Source organism: Priapulus caudatus, unplaced genomic scaffold, assembly GCF_000485595.1.
Source record: "Priapulus caudatus unplaced genomic scaffold, Priapulus_caudatus-5.0.1 Scaffold412, whole genome shotgun sequence".
NCBI lineage: Eukaryota > Metazoa > Priapulida > Priapulimorpha > Priapulimorphida > Priapulidae > Priapulus > Priapulus caudatus.
Window position 1 is genome coordinate 35,544 of NW_014577473.1, and position 18,044 is coordinate 53,587.

General features: G+C 42.7%; 2 protein-coding genes across 3 annotated transcripts in view; both read left to right on the forward strand.

Moving 5' to 3' along the window:
* Positions 1–7,070, forward strand: part of LOC106810137 (protein phosphatase 1B-like) — a 9,066-nt gene extending 1,996 nt beyond the window's left edge. Inside the window, exons 2-6 of one of the 2 annotated variants that reach the window (XM_014813415.1) lie at positions 2,207–3,149; positions 3,352–3,469; positions 3,751–3,862; positions 5,313–5,367; positions 5,640–7,070. In XM_014813415.1, coding sequence (XP_014668901.1) covers positions 2,304–3,149; positions 3,352–3,469; positions 3,751–3,862; positions 5,313–5,367; positions 5,640–5,708 — 1,200 coding nt within the window. In that variant the 5' untranslated portion in view covers positions 2,207–2,303 and the 3' untranslated portion in view covers positions 5,709–7,070. The remainder of the gene's footprint in view (positions 1–2,206; positions 3,150–3,351; positions 3,470–3,750; positions 3,863–5,312; positions 5,368–5,639) is intronic. The other variant, XM_014813416.1, reaches the window with a different exon arrangement.
* An 8,352-nt stretch (positions 7,071–15,422) lies between these two features.
* On the forward strand, positions 15,423–17,590 carry LOC106810130 (4-coumarate--CoA ligase 1-like). Its single transcript, XM_014813410.1, has 4 exons — positions 15,423–15,483; positions 16,263–16,343; positions 16,547–16,629; positions 16,943–17,590. The coding sequence occupies exons 1-4, from the start codon at positions 15,423–15,425 to the stop codon at positions 17,234–17,236; spliced, it is 519 nt and encodes a 172-aa protein (XP_014668896.1). The 3' UTR covers positions 17,237–17,590.
* Positions 17,591–18,044: the final 454 nt, after the last annotated feature.

Below are 18,044 nucleotides of genomic sequence, written 5' to 3' on the forward strand. Positions count from 1 at the left end.
GAATATTTACAAGGTTAATACTATGCAAACGGGTCATACTCTTCTCATATATCAGCTTCTTGATAATTATATTGGACCCAGATTTCTACGGACAAGCCTGATGAATATTTACCTTGATACCGAAAGATAGTTCTCTAAGAATAAAATAAATAATTCATATTTAAAAGAAATTACATGTGCTTTATTTAAAAAATAGTTTTTGCTGGCGCTTACAGGCTACCCTTGTTAACATCGTATTGTTTGTATTGCGATACAGGAAACGTTGCGTACGATTATATCATTTGTTTGATAGCGGTTGGCTGCTGTTATCGCGATTCACGATGTAATCGGTGAATCGTTACACCCCTAGTAATAACCCTTGAGGGTGTGATAATGCTATTTGGCAAGCAAAAACCAGTATGCAATGACTCCAATTGGTGGATAGCAGTATGCAAATAAAACTGATTCCTCTAATGCTTCTGCATCAGTTTGATAGCAAACAACGAGAAATCGGTTGAACATGAACCAGCACCAAGATAGTCAGACAGAGACTCGCTTTTTATTTCTGCGTATGAGGTTGGTGCGTGACATGCGATTTTCGAGACTTCAGGATAGATCTAGTCTTACTAGCACTATCATATGCAATGAGTAACTGATGTTGGTAATTTAGTCCTAAGTGTCAGGCATGAAATTCATATTTCTTGCACCGGCCCAGGAGGATCGGCTAACAGCCGGCAGTTTTATTACAGCCCTCACAAATTTTGTTTTGGCTGTCTCTGAACCAGAAGGGACCCTAAATATAAGACTTGGAAATGATAATTAAAAAAATGCTTTATAAGCCCGTAATTAGGATTCGTTTCAAAAAACAGTCCGCAATGCATGTTTCCAAAGTTTTTTGTCAAATGGCATGTTCACGCTTGCATTCTCGATTTCATAAATTTTGTTAAAATGTGGAGAAAATTATGGCGACTGATATATCTTTCAGGTAAAAGCAGTAATTCTAGGTCTATTTTCTCATTTAAATGCTATAAATAATGAAAGTGTCACATGACACTGTAGCTTCACAACAAAATGGACACAAATGAAGTGAATAAGAAGAAGGTCTGGTTTTGAATTGAGCAACTATCGACGGTACATATAGAAATGATGCCATCTGTTATATCCGCAATAATAATTATAAACAAAATGAATCACAATTTGCCGACCGTTAGATGGCCGCTATACCCGCTTTTGTAGCTAGATGGCGTTTGAAATAAATAACGGTTTATGCTGCGTTCCAACATGTTTGTTAAATCTTTACTCTAAGATAGACGCGTTTATCGGCAGGGTGGAGAGGAAAATACCAATTTTGCATGTAAAGATATTGTCAATGAAATCTTGTAAAAAGAACCAGAACGAGTTTGTGACACCACAGACTGTTGCTGTTGTCTATATAATCATCGCTGATAATTGCCAAACCCTAAAAACTAATTGGCATAATTTTTTTAAATATCAAAACCCTAGCCATTATTCATTCACATACCAAAAATGAGCAAAATCCGTTGAACCTGAACTGACTAATGGCAATTCCCATTTTTGCCAAAAAATTGCCGTGGCTCGGAAGTACGTCAACTGGCGTGCTTCAAAATTGGACGTTTAATATGGGAGCATAGCAGTAACAACTATACCCAATTTCAAACATGTGGGCCAAATTGTTCCTGAGTTATCGTTGACCGAAACGAAATGTTGACGGACGGACGAACGGACAATCGATGGACGACGACCCATGGCAATAGCTCAGCTTGACGATGTCAAGGTGAGCTAAAAATGTAGGTACTTGCTAACAAGGCTGAAACCACCAGCTTGGAGGGCCGGTGTTTTGCCAATGTTACTGGCCCGCCAATGTTACTGGCCCGCCAAACAATTTGCCGGCATATGCCGGTGGGCCGGTGCTAATTTCGCGCCCTGTAAGTGTGATGAATTTTGTCTGTGCTCTTTCAATAAATGATGGAATGATAATGGATAGTAGAGGTATGAGGTTTGAAAGTGAATTACCATAGTTTCACAATGATATCTTACAGTGTGGACGAAAACCATCAGATGACCAGTGTTGTCCAGTGTTAGAATTTAGAAAGAAAATAGGTGCTGGTTGGAAATGATCTGGACTTGCCAGAAGTTCTGTCACTGCGGTGTATGAGAATAGTAGTTTTAAAACCTTTAACGTTGCACGTTTTGTTTGATTTTCCAGGTTCAAAAACTCCATTACACAGAATAGAGAACTACAGCTATTTGTCAAACTGCTTACTGCTTACTGCACGAAGTTCATCAAGCGATTCCAAATTGGGATGGGTGCCTTTCTGGAAAAGCCAAAAACAGACAAGCACAATGAGCATGGGTCGGGCAACGGGCTGCGCTTCGGTGTCAGCAGCATGCAAGGATGGAGGATAGAGATGGAAGATGCTCACTCGGCAGTTGTCGGTCTCCCACACGGGCTCAAGGACTGGTCGTTTTTCGCAGTTTACGATGGTCACGCCGGTGCAAAAGTCTCCGCTCATTGTGCTGAACACCTGCTGCCAGCCATCGTGAATGCAGAGTCTTTCAAATCGTCGATGAAAGGGACTCAGCTGTGCCCAACGTCTGATAATGTGGTGCATGGTGTCCGCGAGGGCTTCCTGGTACTGGACGAGACCATGAGACAACTGCCGGAGATCCAGAGTGGCGAGGACAAGAGTGGGTCTACGGCCGTGTGTGTGCTGCTGTCGCCGATGCATATCTACTTCGGCAATTGCGGCGACTCCAGAGCTATTCTATGCAGGGACAGGAAGTTGTTCTTCAGCACTCAGGATCACAAACCGGTGAATCCTGTGGAGAAGGATCGCATACAGAAGGCAGGTGGCAGTGTGATGATCCAGCGAGTGAACGGCTCTCTCGCCGTGTCGCGTGCGCTCGGAGACTATGAGTACAAACAAGTGGAGGGCAAGGGACAATGTGAACAGTTGGTTTCACCCGAGCCGGAGGTGTTCATGCAGGAGCGGGACTGTGAGAAGGACGAGTTCCTAGTTCTGGCCTGTGACGGCGTCTGGGACGTGATGTCAAACGAGGACGTTTGCGAATTTGTCTCATCACGATTAGCAATCTGTGACAACTTTGAGTCCATCTGCAACCAGCTCGTTGACACTTGCTTGTATAAGGTGTGTTGGGTGCTTGTAACCACCACATCATTGTTGATCTTATGATAACCTATACATTAGACTAAATAGATAGATGTCGGAAGAAACTTGAGAATATTTTTTGACCCAAGTTGTTGGTTATTTTCTTTCGTATATTTAACACTTAGTCATCTTGTCGTAGAGTTGCATCATATTATAACGTTGGTTCCATTTTCTTTTTTAGGGTAGCAGAGATAACATGAGTGTCGTTCTCGTAGCCTTCCAGGGAGCCCCTAAACTGTCAAAAGAAGCTATTGATAAGGAGAACGAATTGGATGCATTGTTAGAAAAGAGGATACAACGTAAGCCGTGTAAAACCTGTTTGCGATTTTCCTACATGACTAGTTTTTCATTAGCAGCGGAAAGGATAACGATAAACATTTTACACCTAACTCACATATTTGAAACTGTTTAATTGATTTATTTGATTGCTAGCTAAATTTCGTTGGGGGAATAAATACATGCGCATGTACGCACATCATGCACAGACAGGATGTAGTAGTAGTAGTTTCACACTTAGTACAGTTGATCACCACTGGTTGAAAAGGCATGCACTCAGCCTTGATGTATCTATGTTCTTCAGAAATTGTTGAATCCGGAGATAATCCTGAAGAAGTAGGTTTGTGCGATGTCATCCACTTGCTGGCAAATGAGGATATTCCAAGCCTGCCGCCTGGTGGTGGACTTTGTGCCAAGTAAGTTATACTCAGTAACCATGTACAGGGTGCGAAATTAACTGGAGTCCGGAGTCAAATACTCCCTGATTTACTGCCGGACTCCCTGATTTGACATATGCAGGAGTCCGTGTGACTCCCTGAAAATTCTGCCATACTGTACTAACTAGTTCGTTCCAGAGCATGGCCTCGCGAAGAGGCCAACTCAAGAAAATTTGGCAGACGTGTAACCGCACGAATCTTCAAAATAAGCACATGCGTTATTGTTAATATCTTTAATTTTGAAGTTCAGACTGCGGACTCCATCATTTTGCAACGGACTCCCTCTTTTTGAGGGTAGGGAGTCCGTTGGACTCCCATGTTCAAAAGTTAATTTCTACCCCTGATGTAGATCATAACAATCTAATAATTTTGCGGAGATATGGTGAATTATGTTTTATATTGTTGACGTTACAATGTACATGTTATTGACATGCTGTAATTCATTGCTGTCTTGGCGTTTCTTTTTTTTATTACTTGCTTTTTAACTCAAAATATTTTCACAGTAGTGTGCACATTCACATATCAACTGTCATTTTCACCTGAGATCTACTTGTGCAGACACAGCTACCTGATCTCTTAAAGAATGTAGCATGTTGTGGTAGTGTAATTTGATAGGTACATTCATTCTCTGGATCTTTGTTGTGAAATTTATTAACGAACCAGCTGTACAAATCACAAACCACAATTCAGTCGTGAGAATTACTGTAATAATGGGCTGCCCAAGTGTAACGTTACTGCACTAGCATTAATAACTACTATATATTGAATTGGAGCGACGAGTTTGTATAACCTTGTTAACTGTGTTAAAGTCGTCTTAATAAGAGAAGGTATGTTATGAACAGTAGCTGTAATCTATGCATTTATATTCTTGCATTAACTAAATGTTTTAATTGTTAAATGAATTTCATTGATGTTAAATATGGGGTAAACGTTTTTTAAAGCAATTGGGACGTATTATAAATCAATGAAGATTTAATTCACTAACCACAATGTTTATCTATGTCTAGATAGAGGATTTATAGGCATACATTTGAGGTGCTCGTTTCTCCATATAAAATGAAGGCCTTGCAATTAAGTACAGGGTTTCTTATACATAAGAGGCACAGTGGCGGACCGCCGTTGTCAAATTTAACATTGCCGTTGTGAAAATGCTACTGTAACAATTTATAACATTCAAATTTTTAAATTTTAGCTGGGGGACCCCCCCCCCCAGCAAGAGGGGGTTCCCCCTCTGCCACTCTCCCCCATCGTCCGCATGCGTGCCTATGGCACACCTTTGAATCCATCATGCACGTTTTTTTCTCAAACTGGCCATTACCTCCTTGTCTAATTGTCCCTCAGAAGAAACCCTGAAGTACAGTTCAGTTGTGTTTTTTAGTGCCTTTGACTTTGGTATTGTGTACAACTAACTGTCTTTTTCCCATTGTAGGAGAAGTGCGATAAAGTCTATCTTCAACCGTCTATATCCAAACCAAAATAACGATGTAAGTAGTCGATGAAGTGGCCCATGCAATGCAAGTGTATGTGTGTGACAGAAACGTGTGAGCAATGTGGGGAAAATTGCCTGAAGCCAACAGCAAGCTTGTATTGATTTGTTTAAACCTTACGGTGGTGCCAGAACGTAGTCATATTCCTCAGCAAATAAATGTGACGTTGAATCGCAGTGAGGACATTTTGAATAATGTATGTGTTCTAGGCAGAATCTAGTCTGTGGTCGAACAAATCTGGTGTCTGCACAGTTTCGTTATTTTTTCAGACTGAACCCGTACAACAATCTTATCTTTTTACGTCCTCTATGCAGTCAAACAGGGAAGAGACGTTGTAGTGTGGTGCCCGCGTGTGGTTCGCGTGTGAAACGGCAGGCTTAGTTGTTCTGCACGGCACTTGAATTCGGGTCCGTGCACAGAGACTCACTGCATCGCTACCAGTGGAGGTTCTTCGAGCCACGTTTCTGCCACAGGGCGATCCAATACCTGTGTTGCATCAAACAGCGGCAGGACTGGATTTCAAAGTATGAGAATATTATATATTGTATGTCATGGCAGGCCTGTTGCAGAAGTTGAAGTACTCATAAATGTAGTTATGAATACATACAGCTGGTATATGATATCAATGTATGCTTTTAAAAGTATTCTGTTACTTTTTTGTTGGCTGTTTTCGCTTTGATGAAAAAACGGGCTACTTAAAAGACTTCATAAGTAGGTCGATAGTATTTATTATATTGTGGGGAACGTGCCTAATCCGTAAATCAGCAGTCACACTTGTCATGCTATGTATGCTAGATTGCTGCTCACTATGCTCTCGCAACGAGTTCGATTCATGCTACTAGGGCTTCGTGGCTCCCTGTATGAAGAGTTGTTTGCTGGGGCTGGTGCATGTGCATGATTTGTGCCCATTAGCAGTGTTAAATTCTTGTTTCTGTGGAGCAGCAGCTTGGGTTCTGTATGTAGCTGTACTGTCTGTGCATTCGTTGCTGCTATTGACAGTCACACAGCCTGTCCCATGAATGCGCAACCAGTGATACATGCCATGCTTTCTTTCTGCGAATGCCTGCACCTCTGAGTTAGGGGGAGAGGGTGACGACCTTCACTTTTGACACTAGTATCTGCTGTTCAGGGTAGCACCACGCTGTTATCACTGCGGTGCTGAGTTCATATAGATATACAGAGATGCCAACCACTACGATTTATCCGTATTTTATACGAATTTCTATTCCTTTGCACCACTACGACTAGTTTGTATCAAACTACGAATTTCACTGTGATCGGAAAAAAAAATTATTTTTGGTTCGTCAGTCTATAATCATGATAATACACAAGGGAAAAAATACACGGGGGCGGCAGGCGATTTCGCCCCCGAAATGCCAAAAAGAGCCCCCGAAAACATGATATCGGGGGCGACCTCAAAAGAAAAAGTCGCCCTGGAAATCGATTGTCCAGGTCGGTCCCGTGCCTTGCCGCTCTCGCTCGGCGTTGCTGCGCTGCGATGCCTAGGCCTCTGCCGGTTCCACGGCGTGGTAGAATTCATGGTACGGTGTGACTGTCAAGTGTTTACCATTTAAGCATGCATAATACAATGTTTCATGTGCGTGGCAGCATATGTACTACAATTTAGAACGTGTGTGTGTGTGTGTAAAATTAATAATCCCCCCTCCCTCGAACTACTAATTTGATGGCCAGAAACTACAGATTGCTTCAAATATATGTTGGCATCTCTGGATATATATGACCAAGAGCGTATAAAGAAGGAGAGCGTACAACGGTGAAATGCTGAAACCATGTTGCAGTATTAGTCGAATTAATAAACTTTCCTCGTTTTACTTTTACGATTCTTTGCAGTATTATTGATCAGCTGTCCTACCTTGTTAATATAAAACAAACCGCTTGTAGGGACGATGCCCCTACGCTGAGATAATGATCGGTGGAAATCTGGTATTTTTGCCGAAAACCGACTCGAGATCGGTTTTCACTGCTCATTATCTCAGCGTAGGAGCATCGTAGGAACAAGCGGATTGTTTTATATTAGCAAGGTAGGACAGCTGATCAATAAAACAGTTTCTTAATTCGACTAATACTGCAACATGGTTTCAGCATTTCACCGTTGTACGCTCTCCTTCTTTATACGCTCTTGATATGACCATACCAACTGGGCTTTAGCTTTCACTATGGTGAGAAAACCCAAATTTTTAACATCTAACTAACTGTCCCAGCCAATTATAGCGCGAGTCAGTAGACATTTGAGCATGTTTGGTGCTCGTATCAATGCTATGATTGTGTATATATATTGTGCTGGCAAGCGTTGCTGTAGAAAAGAGGTAACCATTTTCATTTACACAGCAACGGAAATATGTTCGCCTCACAGAAGCACATGCTTGACATTACTCGAAATTGATTCCGCGATGTTAAATGACAGTTGGCTGTTTATATAACGATGGATTTGCGATTCTCTGATGGGCTTAAGAATCATGCATAAGCAGCAGAAGCTGTGTGTGGATGCCAGGCAAGCATTTCGTCATCTACTGCTAGCATCTTCACCTGTTTTATGAAGAATGCACCGTTGAGTGAGTGGACGGCCTGTCTATGCACATGCATGTAACCACGTATAATGCTAATCTAGGTGTCAGACTGAATATCAGTATGTAATAGAGCCAGAGTTATTTGCATTTGTACTGTTTAGTATGCCGGTTGTACTGATATACAAACTTTACCCCAGCATGCACACACGGGTTGTAGTGTATTTTGGTGATGATTAATACTTGATTATCGTGAACATGGTGTTGCCTTGGAATGGCTGACGGTTATTCCATTGTATGCATAGTAAGCAGTCATCACGCTTCAGTTTAGATTCGCTCTGCATTGGTACGTGTGCGCCTCTGCGAGTCAATGTGAATAATGACAATTCTTTATTTCTTGTATGCCTGGGCTATCACTTTGGCACAACTCACCCATTTATTTACAGTAATATTCTGTAAACGATATATGGACCATGAGATACGCATATGTGCATGTCAATAGATGATTTGGTCAGTGTTCTAATCGAAGAATTCGATTTTCAGTTCTAATACACCCACCAAATAGTGTCATTTTTAGTCATTAAGCATATAATGTTTGTCATCATTGCAAATATGGGCGAGAAATTGATAGACTATGTAATATTTGATATGTTACTGGGCCAGGGAAATTAAGTGCATACAAGCTGTCTTTATAATGCACATCAGGAGTGAATAAAACAAAGTTTTTATTGTTGTTTTTTTCACTCCTGATTAACGTGTACATGTGTAAGATTATGTACAATATGGTCATAATTAACTGGTACCAAACATTTCTTAATAATCGCTCGGTGTTATCAATGACGAATTAATAATCTATTTCTAATAATTTGATAGGGAGAAAGAGCATAAGTAGGTTTCAATTATGATATCTTTGGGCTTTGCTCTGATCTCCATGTCCTTGGTTTATTAGAAATATATACTAGGTTTTGTCAATGATTAAGTATCCGTGCTATGCTAGTATCAGGAGTAAGATAATATAGGACCTATATTATCTTACTCCTGCTAGTATCTCATCGAGAGAGCCAGTAGGTGGGTTCATGTTAATATCATCGCTGTAGAATTTTGCTGCAATCCGTTATGCCTAAGGATCGACGCGCATCTGGATTGGGCGTGGCTGGGGTGGAACCGTGCGGCGTGAATCGGATGGGGAAGAAGCTGTTACAGCAGAAGCCTTCTTATTGTATACCTATTAACCTAATGCTAATAATGCTATAATGCTATAAGCAGGAGACAGGAGAGAAACTATAGCGATCCCAACCACGCACACTCATAGCCACATGTACAAGTGCATTGGTCACCGCTCTCTGTAAGTTTCATTATGGTTTTGTTGCATTTCGGACAGTGCAAAAATAGCAGCTATTAGTTTATTAATGTTATCGATGGTATGTCAAGACCCTTATCTTAATTTGCATAGCTGCTATTTCTAAATGCCTGTGAATGTCTCCACATGCGTATCTATGTAGTTTGGAATGCTGAATATGGTTAGGCGAGTAAAAGGCAACCCATGACAGAAGATAGTAAACGTTCAATTGAAAGGAAATATGTGTAGATACATGTGCACATGCCTGAATATGTACAGTAATATGGTAGTCGGTTTCATTTGCTTCAACCACATTGTACTGACATAATGGTGCACGTGAATTGCTCGAGTATGTTACACAGGGTGTGTGCTTGTACATCAGTCTGTGCCATGACCAGAATAAAATCAAAGATTTTTTGTAAACCTTTTACCATTGTAAAGGAACTCTTTTTCTGCATGAAAAAGTTATTTCAGTTTGCATAACCCAAGGTGTCCAAGTCCAATTGTTGAAGTATTGTTAAAGTGACACATTACAGAGGCAACTGTATTATTAAAGCATTTCATTAACAATATATAAAGCTATTGGGTTATAACTACATCTGTCGTACTGGAACCGAGTAATTGCTCCATCATTTGTATCACCATTCATGAGGTCATTTAGAGCCGCATCCTTCACCACAATAATGTATGATATATTGTGCGTGTATTACACTACCTTTTATTATGTCCCGTTGCTATGAGCTAGCACTTCTTTGAGTCGATAGGTTATGTACAAAACTCATGAGTAGCGACAGCAAAAAAAGGACGACTATTTCGTGCACTTTTCAATACATAATTCTGCAGGTGTGGTCAGACAGATTGTATTTCATTCGTGGGCCGCAGTCGAGGTACAAAGTAAATTTAATGCTGAATTGTAGTTATTATGCAAGTAAGTGAATTATGAGATATGGACGTCAGAATACGCAAAAAAATTTCAATAACGGGCCATAATGGTCAATGGTTATTACCGTTCTATAATAAATGTCACATCAAAGTTATTCTGATCTTTTACATGATGTTGTGCTGCAACGTTTCTGTGATGAGCATGAGGGCACTTATGAACTGTTTAATAGGATGAGTGATGCAGCGTTGCTATGAGACAATTCGTGTAGCGTTGCTATGAGACGATTCGTGTAGCGATGCTAACATAGAACACGCAGACGATAATGGCTACACAGCAGTAATGGTAGCGGCTGTTGACGGTCATACGGATACGGTCACAGCGTTATTAGGTGCAGGAGCTAACATGGAACACGCGGACGTGAATGGCAGCACCACAGCAATGGTAGCGGCTGTTAACGGTCATACGGATACGGTAACATCGTTATTAGGTGCGGGCGCTAACATAGAACACGCGGACGATGTTGGCTACACCGCAGTAATGGTAGCGGCTGTTAACGGTCATACGGATACGGTCACAGCGTTATTAGGTGCGGGCGCTAACATAGAACACGCGAACGTGCATGGCTGGACCGCAGTAATAGCAGCAGCTGCTAATGGTCATACGGATACGGTCACAGCGTTATTAGGTGCAAGTGCTAACATAGACCACGCGAACGTAAATGGCAGGACCGCAGTAATAGCAGCAGCTGTTAACGGTCATACGGATACGGTCACAGCGTTATTAGGTGCGGGCGCTAACATAGAACACGCGAACGTGAATGGCTGGACCGCAGTAATAGCAGCAGCTGCTAACGGTCATACGGATACGGTCACAGCGTTATTAGATGCGGGCGCTAACATAGATCACGTGGACGATGATGGCTGGACCGCAGTAATAGCGGCAGCTGTTAACGGTCATACGGATACGGTCACAGCGTTATTAGGTGCGGGAGCTAACATAGAACACGCGAACGTGAATGGCAGGACCGCAGTAATGGTAGCGGCTGTTAACGGTTATACGGATACGGTCACAGCGTTATTAGGTGCATTCGCTAACATAGAACACGTGGACGTGGATGCGAGGACCGCAGTAATGGTAGCAGCTGTTAACGATCATACGGATACGGTCACAGCGTTATTAGGTGCAGGAGCTAACATAGAACACGCGGACGATGATGGCTACACCGCGGTAATAGCAGCAGCTGATAACGGTTATACGGATACGGTCACAGCGTTATTAGGTGCAGGAGCTAACATAGAACACGTGGACGTAAATGGCACCACCGCAGTAATTGTAGCAGCTGTTAGCGGTCATACGGATACGGTCACAGCCTTATTAGGTGCGGGCGCTAACATAGAACACGCGGACGATGATGGCGACACCGCAGTAATGGTAGCGGCTGTTAACGGTCATACGGATACGGTCACAGCGTTATTAGGTGCGGGCGCTAACATAGAACACGCGGACGATAATGGCTACACCGCAGTAATGGTAGCGGCTGTTGACGGTCATACGGATACAGTCACAGCGTTATTAGGTACGGGCGCTAACATAGAACACGCGGACGTGCATGGCTGGACCGCAGTAATAGCAGCAGCTGCTAACGGTCATACGAATACGGTCACAGCATTATTAGGTGCAGGCGCTAACATAGAACACGCGAACGTAAATGACTGGACCGCAGTAATGGTAGCAGCTGCTAGAGGTCATACGGATACGGTCACAGCGTTATTAGCTGCAGGCGCTAACATAGATCACGCGGGCGATGATGGCTATTCCGCAGTAATGGTAGCGGCTGTTAACGGTCATACGGATACGTGATTCGTGTAGCGTTGCTATGAGATGATTCGTGTAGCGTTGGAAATAGACGACTGGTGCAGCATTATTACCAGACACGTGATGGAAGTTGGAACACGCTGTGTGGAGGGAGGCAGTGCTGTGATAAGAGCAGGATAGTGAACCCTTACTATCAAATGACATGTGAGGCATCGTTATTTACACAGTGCACACAGTCGCTGTGGAACAATGAGCGTGCTGTTACCTTGTCTTGTGCAATACAACTGCTCACGTTCGCCCAATACATTTACGTTCTTTATGCTGCTGATGCCTTTTGTTACAGTTTGGTAGCTGTATCAGAAACTATGAAACAGTGTTTGTCAGCTCTTAAGTTGTGCATGCTGCAGATCATCAATGGTGTACGCGTCTGTCCGTGTGTGCGTGCGCGGGGAAGCCATGGGGTCGTTTGTACATACATACTAGGTAGTCATTGTAGGTGTGTTACTGTAATAGAGCAGCCAGATGCCGCCCTGTGGCTGGTGAACAACGACGGCATGAATTATCGTAAGGATGTCGTTTAAAGGCGTGTGCTCCGTTTTAGGTTAATGCCGATTGATAGCGTATAGCAAGCCTTTTTATATTAATTTGCTCTACATGTACATGTTTAGGTTTTAATAGTTAATCGAATAAACAATTTGTAAATCAAATGATATTTTTACTTTGTGCACAATTTTGTTATGACTCCTACTATCTAGCTTAAACAGACAGTGTGTCTACATCGAGAAAGAGAGGAAAATTGCGAGAGAGAGAGAGAGAGAGAGTGTGTGTAAGGGGGAGAGCGTGAGCGAGAAGGCGAGAGAAGTAACTATATGTGCATGTGTTCCATCTTAGGAAGAGGGAGAAACAAAAAAATGGTGGAAAGCGAGAGAATGAAGGCGAAACTGGAATAAGAGGGAGCGTGAAGAGAGAGAAAGCACGAACGAAAGAAAGAACGAGGTATATAGCGAGATGGGGTAGGGAGAGGAAGAGCGTGAGAGCGAGCTGGAGCGAGAGAGGTAGAGGGAGAAGGCGAGGTAGAGGTAATATGCATATCCATATGAAATAAAAAAAATTGAATTTATGAACCCTCTCTCTTCCCCGTTTCTTTCCCTCTCTCTCTCTTTCTTTCTCTCTCTCTCTCTCTCTCTCTCTCTCTCACTCGTTATACCCCCGCAAACGAAATTTGAAGGGAGTATATAGGAGTCATCTTACGCTCGGTCGGTCGGCCGGGCGGCTGGGCGGTCGGTCGGCCCGTTGCAAAAAGATTGTAGCGCGAACTGCTTCCACAGTGCCAACACTTTTAAGGAATTCCAATCAAACTTCATACACTTGATCACCATGAAGCGTAGGTGTGTGTGTGACATATTTTGTGTGTGCGTCGGTCAAGGCGTTGCCATGGAAACCCTATCTCATCTTTGATTATACCCCCGCCGTTGCAAAAAGTTTGTGGCGCGAACTACTGCCACTGTTTTCAAGGGATTCCAATGAAATTTCATACACTTGATCACCATGAAGTTTAGATGTGCGTCACATATTTTTTTGTATGCGTCGGTAAAGGCGTTGCCATGGAAATAGTATCTCGTCTTCTTTTTTTAAATTCCATCATATTTTTTGTGTTCCGTGTATAGCCACACCACGACCTTCCATTTCCCCTCTGACAAAGCCGTATAGAGATATTGCGCATGCGGGCCCACCGTGTTAGGCGTGCAGTGCCGTCTGAGGCATTAAACGTCATAATATAGCTTGCTGAGGGAGAGAGGGAATGAGAGACTGAGGACATGCTGCACGGAAGAGAGCTGGGGGCGGTAGAAGAAGAAGGAGGCTGACCGAGGCACAGTGGAGGTAAGGGGAAGGACGCGAGGGAATCAAGTAGGTGTTTTGTACCCTACATGCTAGGGTGCTCTCCTAATTATAAACACAGGTCTATTGATAAACGTTTATTAGGGAAATCTATGCTGAGATACCTCCTCACCATTTTAAATGCATATTCATTACAAATTATCACTCCTCCGGTGAGATATTGCGCATGCGCTAACACACTAACGTAGCCAGATTTTGTACTGGCTGGTATATGCAGCGGGGACCTTACATGCAAGGTTTTCCTCCTATTTCATGATGTCTACTGATGGAATGTTATCATATAAATCTATGCAAGGATAACTCCTCTTCATTTCAAATGCATAATCTTTTCAAAATACGATTTCTCTCGGGAGATATTGCGCATGCGCGCGCAACGTGTTAAGCGTGCAGTGCCGTCTGAGGAAAACATCATAATATAGCTTGCTGCGGGGGAGAGGAGATGGGAGACTGAGGAAAGGCCGCAGAGAAGATAGCTGGGAACGGTAAAAGAAGAAGGAGGCTGAGCGAGGGACAGTGGAGGCAAGGGGAAAGACGCGAGGGCATAAAGTAGGTGTTTTGTACCCTACATGCTAGGGCGCTCTGCTAATTATAAACACAGGTCTACTGATGAAAGTTTATTAAGGAAATCTATGCGGAGATACCCCCTAACCATTTTAAATGTGTATTCATGACAAAATATAACTCCTCTGGTGAGATATTGCTCATGCGCTAACACGGGGACCTTACATGTAAGGTTTTTCTCCTATTTCTTAAATGATGTCTACTGATGGAATGTTATCATATAAATCTATGCTGGGATCTTGTTAAGAAAACATTTTCTAAAAGTGTCATATATACGTCCGTATGTAAAATCAGTCCTTAAATAGACAGTCAGTTTTCCCGCGTACGTTAGGTAGACAGCCGGTAACGTTAGGTACACAGCACACACGTTAAGTAGACATTTATGTGTATATCTATCTGGACCGCAGTAATAGCAGCAGCTGTTAACGGTCATATGGATACGGTCACAGCGTTATTAGGTGCAGGCGCTGACATAGAACACTCGCACGCGCATGGCTACACCGCAGTAATGGCAGCAGCTGTTAACGGTCATATGGATACGGTCACAGCGTTATTAGGTGCAGGCGCTAACATAGAACACACGGACCTGAATGACAGAACGGCGTTGATGCTTGCTGCCCGTAGAGGTCATACATCGTGTGTCAAAAAGCTACTAGCAGCAGGAGCGCGTGTGGAGGAGAGTCACAGTAACAATGGCTGGACGGTGTTGGAGTGGGCTGCCGACGGCGGTCACGCACGCACTGTGACGAAATTATTGAATAAAATAAGGGAGTGGCATCCTGAGGACGTAGAAAATGCGTACCAGCTGGCCGTAGATCGCGCCCATAAGGTCACCATTAACGACGGCTATAAAAAATCCGCCGGCGCTATACTGGCGCACCAATACTTTGTCAGTGAGCTGCCCGGCCATTGTTATTGTGACATAGAACGTAAGATATCACGCTGTAATGTCAGTGGTGTGACGTCACTGTCTGATATATGGGAGACGCCAGGCCTGGGAAGATTAGAGCATCAGGAGGAATGCGATGAAATGCGGAAAGCCGTGCTAGACCTGATGAAGCGAGTCTGCAGGGAGATGAAAGACTTAGACGGTGACTTCTCCTGCACGCCCATTCTGATCGGCAGCACGGCCAACAGCACAAAAGCTGGTCTGCCGGACGAATACGACTTCCTATTCGAAATCGATCGAGAACAATTTATTATTGAAAACACAAAATTTAATAAAGCTGGCTTTGTAACAATTCCCGCGGGAAAATCAAAGCAGCATATTCCGGTAAATCTAAAGGAAGAATTTGTTAAACTATTGTGCCAGGCTGTATCAAAAGTCATGAAAAACAGAGAGCATTCATTCAAAACACAAAGGTCACATATTTTGGCATGGAACAATGTTTCCACTCAATTTGATATGATATTTGTTGGCGGCGGACATTTTAAATTTCTACCTATATCGGTAGATTGCACGCCGGGAATACGAATCTCGGGCAAGCCAGCTGGCGCAACAATCTTTCTTGATGACCACTACCACGTGGTACCCAAGCCTGGCGTAGACTCAGATAATACGTGCTGGTCCGTCTGTACGGCAGTAGCGGAAAGAAATATGATCAGAAGTTTCCATCCAGTTTATCGCCAGGCTCTAATCACAGCAAAGGCATTTCTTGATCCTCGAGTACATGATTGTTATTATAAGTGTGAAAATATATCGAATAAGATTGAGTTGATTACAGACAGTGACGTTACATATTTACATGCATATAACATAGACGTTATTCAGCTGTATATCGCCACCCGCTTTAAGCCTAGGAAACTGATCAACTCCTACCTCCTAAAACTTGCGCTGCTTCATGTCGCATCACTCGATTGTGTATCAAAGGTCTGCAGATCATGAAGGGATATCTCAACAACCCCACAACATCGGCATTCACACTGGACAAGGAAAGATGGATCCACACGGGTGCGGGCGTAGAAATGAGCATACTGACCGTCTATTACGTGATTTATTATATTATATTATCAAGGGTAGATAATGACAAATTTGTCGTTATCTACCTCTGATATGATATATATATAACTTTTATTATTATTATTATTACTATTATTATTATTATTATTTATGTTATTTATACATTTCCTAATCATTCTTCGATGTATACGTAGGTGACGTGGGATACGTAGATGAGGATGAATGTTTATACATTGTAGACAGTATTAAGGAACTAATCATGTATAAAGCCTATCAGGTGAGTTGCCATTCATTCATGACCCTTGTTTGTCCGTTGTTATCTATGAGGCAAGGTCATAATGAAACGTATATGCGGTGTTTATACGTTTTTTTTCTATTGCATTTGCTTATATTTTCAACGTAAATGTAGGTTTATATTTGCCTCGGATATGTGTTTTTTTTTTATCAAGCTGCAGATTAATATGCTTCAAGTAATTTGGTTTCAAAAAGAGTAATTTTGTTGGTTGCTGCGTAGATGCACACGTGCATGCGATCTCTGCAATAAATCTAATGCAGAAAATAATAAAAATCGTTGCGATGCGTGACTGTAGGTGGCGCCAGCTGAGCTGGCGGCGAAGCTGCTACAGCATCCTAGCGTGGCCGACGCGGCCGTCATCGGCGTCCCGGACGAGGAAGCTGGAGAACTCCCCAAGGCGTACGTCGTGCGCAGCGACCAGTGCCTTCTGGCGGAGGATTTGCACAGCTATCTACGAGTGCACGTAGAATCCATGCAGAAGCGGGTACGAGGAGGCATCGAGTTTGTCAGCGAGATTCCCATGTCGGCATCCGGAAAGATTCTGAGGCGACAGCTCCGCGCGAGAAACAAGAAGCTGTCGCGTTTGTGAAGCGGCCATGTTGTTGGTACGGAAGCATCGGGAAGGAAATTCTATTTCAACAATACAATTCCTAGAAGCTAACAATAAGGCGTAAAGTTATATGAGGTTTGAAAAGTAAACTCATAACGTTTTATACGTCCACTTGTCTGTAATTTTCTCTGATGTAAAGGTATTATCGTCGACGAAAGTATAGTCTTTCACTTACACTGTATTAATATTTTATTGTTTTACTATAAGTTTAACTTAGTGCAGTAGTTTCATGCAGTATTCTTTTACTCTTACATACACGTTAATTATGAAAATGGTAAAAACATATTATTAAAATAGAATAGCTCAATTATGAATAAATATACTGGAAAATTAGTCATAGTTTTTTTGTCATCTAAAGTGGAAATTAAATCATCGACTATGAGAAGTGCATTATGCATAAAGGTAACAAAAAAGAAACCATATAGCTATAATATACGCAGGCTTATGTGAATGAGAAATCATCTATCATTTGTGTACTGCTAATATAACAAAAACCAGGCAGCTAGATGGTTATAATATAAGTGCTGTTCCGACGCCGTTGTAAAGCTGTTTAACGTCTATGGTGCTATGATGGCTCAAATGGATAGAAGTTACGGGTGTATGCATGTGCGTGCGTTCGTGCGCGCTGCTCTTGTACGTGCGCGTGTGTAAGCGCGTGTGCGTCCGTGCGCGCGCGTGTGTGCGTCCGTACGTGCGCGTGTTCGTCCGTGCGCGCGTGTGTGTGCGCGTGTATGCGTCCGTGCGCGCGTGCGTGTGTGTGCGTGCGTGTGTGTGCGTGTATGCGTAT

Excerpts from the sequence above, each read along its gene's own strand:
- LOC106810130 (XM_014813410.1), top strand. The coding sequence starts at position 15,423 with ATGCGGAAAGCCGTGCTAGACCTGATGAAGCGAGTCTGCAGGGAGATG. Across the intron at positions 15,484-16,262 it reads GGAGATGAAAGACTTAGACG|GTCTGCAGATCATGAAGGGA; the intron begins GTGACTTCTCCT and ends TGTGTATCAAAG. Across the intron at positions 16,630-16,942 it reads TCATGTATAAAGCCTATCAG|GTGGCGCCAGCTGAGCTGGC; the intron begins GTGAGTTGCCAT and ends GCGTGACTGTAG.